The sequence below is a fragment of the Stegastes partitus genome, unplaced genomic scaffold, assembly GCF_000690725.1.
Source record: "Stegastes partitus isolate 25-593 unplaced genomic scaffold, Stegastes_partitus-1.0.2 Scaffold598, whole genome shotgun sequence".
Taxonomy (NCBI): Eukaryota; Metazoa; Chordata; class Actinopteri; family Pomacentridae; genus Stegastes; species Stegastes partitus.
The window spans coordinates 141597-147056 of NW_007578329.1; the positions used below are offsets into that span (position 1 = coordinate 141597).

Sequence of the window (5460 nt, forward strand, 5' to 3'; positions counted from 1 at the left end):
TTTCCATCATTTCTGAGCCTCAGAACTTCATCAGTGCAGCAGATAGACACATGACATTTAGGAGGAAGAACACATCTGGGTTCTGCTAGAACCTGATCCTCCTCTATGGACTTCAAGGACCTGGAGCTCTGGACTATTCACAGTCTGAAGGTAGAACTCTGATCATTAATAAAGTTCCTGTTGATAAAGAGCCAGCTGACTGTGAGCACAGATCAGAGGCTCTGACTGAGTTTTATTGCAGCGTCTCTAATATAAAATCTGGCTGAGCTGCTGATAAACTGTTCTTATCAATCTGGGCTGTAGGTGCTGAAGGTGTGTTTTGATCAGGGAAGAAATAATGCTGAAGGTTATCAGCTGCTGGAGATAAATAAAGTGAACTTTGCCACAGAGAGCAGCTGCAGCGCCACACTGTGGTCAAAGACACACAGTGACTGAAGCAACAGGCGGCAAGTCTGACGTCTGAAAAGGAAACGATTTTACATAAAATTATGACTTTGTTTTGTGGCTTCAATCTTTAAATGATCCGTTTCTAGTTTGTAGTCAAAGCTCGAGCACCTAAACGTCCTCGTCGGTGTTCAGGAGAATGAGCTGCAGGTTGAAGGACTTCCAGAGAAATGCTGCCATCTGGTGGAGAAAAGTCTCAACAACAGCTTCAGGATCCACAGAAAGTGTTGCTTCTTTTAGGTGGAAAACATCCGTCCATCATCTCTACACCTTAATCCTCACTAGGGCAGGAAGGCAGGTTCACCTGGACAGGTAACCAGCCTATCACAGGGCTACACCTAGAGACAGACAACCAAGCACACTCACATTCACACATGTGTTTCTTTCGGCGAAAACAACACGTTTGACCTCCAGTAAAGACACGTAATCGTATCTAACACCTTGTTTATGGGTTTTAAAAAGATTTGTGATTAAAAAAAAAACAACAAAAAAAAGAAACTCGTTATGAATATTTGAGTCATTTGTCTCCAAAGTTGCATCATGTTTAGAAAACAAACAAACAAACAAGAACCAAACATCGGTCACGTGGTGAACGAATGAAGCGATAACAGAAAATCACATTTTAAAAATACTCGTAATTAACAAAAGTGAAGCGTGAAGTGTTTGTAGTGGCCAGCAGGGGGCGACTCCTCCAACAACAACCACCTCAGGTTCATTAGAAAGCTGTTGATTCTCGCTTCATGACTTCAGTAAACATGATTCTAACCGATTCATGGTCTCAGTCAGTCGTCTGACGCCTCCTTCAGTCCGTTAAGTTCCCGTTTAGAGGACAAAAGACGACAAAGCAAAGGATGATTTTCAACCAACTCACTCACACGAGCTGCTAAATTTACCCAAACTGCATTTTTTAAGGTTTTCTCTGGCGATGCGTCCTTTGCTGCCGCAGATGTTTTTCTTGTTTGTTTTTTTTTGTTTTCAGCTTTAAGTCTGTCAGAAACCAAAAAATAAAAAATAAAAAATCAAGCGGAATGACACAGAAATCGATGGAAAAGTGCAAATCTTTAGCGACAAACGAGTTAAAAGCTGTGAAGTGTTTGTTTTTGGAGCAGCACAGTGAAGGAACCCGGAGGTTTTGTTCCTGTTTTCACTCAGAGACAGAACCTGAACTTTAGCTGAACACTAAGTGAAGCCAGAAGCTGCCTCCCCAACACACGTCCCTTCTTATGTAACGCGGGTCTCCACGTGCTCCTGAATGCGTCACACAGCGGTAAACACACACACGGGTGACGTCACTGCCACCGTCGCGCTGACGTCACGCCGCTGATCACGGAGCTGCGAGTTCATGAAAACAGAGAAATTACAGAAAGAACCGAAAACAAACGAATGAGAGAAATACATAAAAATAAAAAAAGACAAAAGAAAATCTGTCAACAAGAGGGCTGAAAAAAAACAACAGCCAAAATGATAAATATCTGAAAAATAATCACGTTTTTAATAGATTTAAATACAGTGGAAGTTAATAATAAAAAATAAAATAAAATTAGTGATTTTGATGTGTTCATTTATTTTGTTTTGTTTTTGTAAACTGTCAACATGTAAATGAACGTTTTCTGTGATTTCATGATATTTTATCTGTAATTTAACAAAACGGAGAAAACGTGTAAAAATAACAACAAACTGTTTCCTTAAAGTACAAATGAAACATAAAAACTTTGCTCTTGTTGCTGAAGTCACAGAGTGTCACTGTTGTGTGTCTGTTGTGTGTCTGTTGTTGTACCGTTACGTGCTGCACGCGGACACACGCTGACGTTTGATACGTGACGGTGCGCGTGTTCCCGCGGCAGCAGCTTGAAACATCGCGTGCCCCCCTGGTCACGTATCTGGACCGGACATCGGAGGGGCGGGAGTCTATAGAAGCCGCTCCGCACCGGCACCGGCACCGGCACCACATGTCCCGCTCACCGCCACACCGCCGCAGCGGCGGAGAGCCGCTCCGGGTCCCGGAGAACGGCGTGGACCAGCCGGAGGACGAGGAGGAGGACCTGGACGACGAGCTGGACGCGTCCCGGCTGGAGAGCTTCATGAGGGACCGGAGGAGAGCCCGGTCCCTGCCCGCCTACCCGGCGGCGCTGCTGGCCCGGGTGTCCGGCGGCGAGAAGCGGGTGAAGTTCGCCGACACCATGGGCCTGAATCTGGCCAGCGTCAAGCACTTCAGCGCGCTGGAGGAGCCGCAGATCCCCACCAAGGTTCTGTCCCGCCACCGGAGCTTCCCGCCGCAGCAGCACGACCTGCTGCAGGACCTGCGCCACGGCTTCAGGTCCGATCTGGACACCGACCGGCTGGTCGCCTGTTTCCCGGAGCTCCGGGACGCGGAGCGGCGCGTCCAGCAGCTGGGGGTCTGTCTGGAGCGGGTCGCCATCACGCAGTTTGATGTGCGCGGGCAGATCCGGGTCTTGGACGGCCGAGAGGACAAGGAGGTCGGAGTCAGATACACCTTCAACGACTGGCTGTCCCACGTGGACGCGCAGGCTGTGCCGGCGGCCGCGGAGCAGCCGGACCTGCTGGGGGAACGCTTCGTGTTCACCGTGTACACGCCGCCCTTCATGGAGCCCAGCTCCACCGTGCACCTCGCCGTTTACCTGAAGAGCAAGGACGGCGAGTTCTGGGACAACAACGGGGGGCAGAACTACAGCTTCCGGTACCACTGCATGTCCGGCACCGACGCTTTCCACGCCACCTGATCGGTGCGTAAAAGCGTTCCATCCGTGCGTAAAACCGTTCCATCTGTGCGTAAAAATCTGTCCATGGGCCACCAGAGCTGGAGGAAAGGATCAACACTCAGAACAATGACGGTTCCTAAATGGTTCTTTAAGTTCCATCACCAGTTGAAGAACCTCTTCATCTAGAGGAGGGTTCTCCTCCGACTGTATGCGGTTCTTTAAAGGGCTCTTCATCTTATTAGTTTTTCGGTTTGGTGGCACAAAATCAGAGCCATTATTGTCACCGTCAGTCATCATTTGATAAAACATCAGTGAGAAATCTCAGCCACAGTTCCATTTGGGTTCCTGACAGAACACAGAGAACCACACACTGTGAGCCGTCATCCAGGAGATGAACCTCCAGATAAATGTTCTAATTTTCAGATCTGAATGAACCGTCACGTCCTCCTGATGCTGACAGAACAGTGACACGTATTATTGCTGTAATTTAAACAGCAATAATATTGTGTGTTTATTGATTCAAAACTAAATTCAAGTCGTTGAGTTTTAAGGTGAGGAAACAGAAATGTCCTTCACAGTCTCTCTCATCACAAACCGGCTCCGAGTTGTTCCGTCTGACCCAGAATAACAAACGTGTTCTGATGAAGGAGCCCAGACATGCTGCAGATTCTTTGGGACTTTGTGCCTCATAATTGTTGGTTTCATTCTTTAGAACCAGGAGGGAAAAGGTTCCCTAAAGAGCCTGGTTCTGTTCACGTCCTGTGGAGCCTTAAAGAGGCCCAAAGGAACCGGTTACTGAAGGTCACTGGAGGCACCTTTGGGCTTCTTTAAACAAGCTCCTGTTCCGTGGTTCTTGTGTTCTTGTGTGTGTAGGTTCTGTCTGTCTTCTGTTCCATCTGTCTGTGAATCAGCTTCATCCGGTTCAGAACGTCTTCTGAGCCCAGTTTGTTGAAGCTCTGACTCGTTGGACTTTCTGTGTTTCTCTCGGAGGTTCCAGGCAGCAGCTGCTGGGTTCCAACGCTGATCTTCATCCTGGAAGCTTCACAGCTGATTCTGGACTCACGTCACGCCGTCTCAGGTCCAGCAGCTTCATGTGCACCGAAAGTTCAGAACAATGTCCGTTTGAAGGCGACGGACGTGAGCGTCTGATTGTGAACTCTGCTGAAACCGTGAAGCTGCTGCAGATGTTTTGGTCCAGAACCAGCCACACAGCTGGACGGATCCGATTCTCTCTGATCTGTTCTTTCAGTCAGTCGATGTTTTCTTTGAGCTCAAGTTCAATCAGAGGACAGAGTTTCTGAGCTGCTGGAGGCGCCGCATGAAAGATCAGCTTCAGCTTCATGAGACGTTCAAATCCTTCGTGTCCGGCAGACGGACGACGTTCTGCAGGATCAAAGCTCCAGAGGCTTCGTGGTGCATGTTTCTGTCTCCTCACTGCTGATTTACTAATAAAAGAAACGAAAAGTACAAAAACATAAAAAAACAAACAAAGGAGTAATTTTGCTGAACCTGTTCACGTCTGCAGTTCTTGTGTTTAGTGATTTTGAAACAAATAAAAATGAAGCTAAAACCAAAACTGGAGCATTTTTGAGTTTGTTTTTGGAAGAACGTGATTTAATTTTTCATTTCTGAAGTAATAAAAACAACACACACACAAAACCAGAACTTTTGTGTTGAGTCCCAAAAAACCCAACATGGTCTGGAAGTGAAAGAGGAACCTGCTTCCCCTCAGATACCAATAAAGTTTAAATACCAAAAAAAGAAAACGGTGACGAGGAAACAGGCCAGTTGTGTCGTTTTTCTGAAAGTACACTCACACTGAAAGTCAAATATTAAACAGTGGAAACGTGGAGCCGCAGCTCGTCTGCTGGTTTGCTGCAGCCACATGTTCACTTTGATCCATTCAGACCAAAACATCAGAACGGCACATTTCTCATTTCATCCACGAACAATAAACTTCAAGTGGAAAATTAAACTTGTTTCTGGATGATCACAGCTTAAACGGGCCGTAGTCTGTTTGAATGTTTTGTATTTGATGGGAAATTAAATTCTAGTTTAGTCTCCAGACCTTGTTTGACTGTTTGTTTGTGGACACCTGAAATGACTCTCAGGTTTAGTTTTATTTCTGTTTCATTTTGTTTTTGAGTCACGAAATACAAATTGTTCACCGAACGCTGCCGACGCGGTTCGACTCGCCTTCACGTTTTAATCCGTTTTCCTGTGACAGCTCGAGCAGAAATATATTTGTGTTAAATCAAAACATCCATCATCTCTACACCTTAATCCTCACCAGGGT

At 46.5% G+C, this 5460-nt stretch overlaps 1 protein-coding gene across 2 annotated transcripts; it reads left to right on the forward strand.

Annotated features, from left to right (window-relative positions):
• The first annotated feature begins 2120 nt into the window (after positions 1-2120).
• Positions 2121-4740, forward strand: ppp1r3g (protein phosphatase 1 regulatory subunit 3G). 2 transcript variants are annotated; one of them, XM_008289192.1, is made up of 2 exons: positions 2121-3188; positions 4162-4244. In XM_008289192.1, exon 1 carries the CDS (start codon positions 2394-2396, stop codon positions 3183-3185), a length of 792 nt encoding a protein of 263 aa, XP_008287414.1. In that variant the 5' UTR covers positions 2121-2393; the 3' UTR covers positions 3186-3188; positions 4162-4244. The 2 variants fall into 2 exon arrangements, with proteins under 2 accessions (XP_008287414.1, XP_008287413.1); XM_008289191.1 differs by having other exon boundaries at positions 2394-3142; positions 4162-4740.
• Positions 4741-5460: the final 720 nt, after the last annotated feature.

Excerpts from the sequence above, each read along its gene's own strand:
- ppp1r3g (XM_008289191.1), top strand. The coding sequence starts at position 2,394 with ATGTCCCGCTCACCGCCACACCGCCGCAGCGGCGGAGAGCCGCTCCGG. Across the intron at positions 3,143-4,161 it reads GGGCAGAACTACAGCTTCCG|GCAGCAGCTGCTGGGTTCCA; the intron begins GTACCACTGCAT and ends CGGAGGTTCCAG.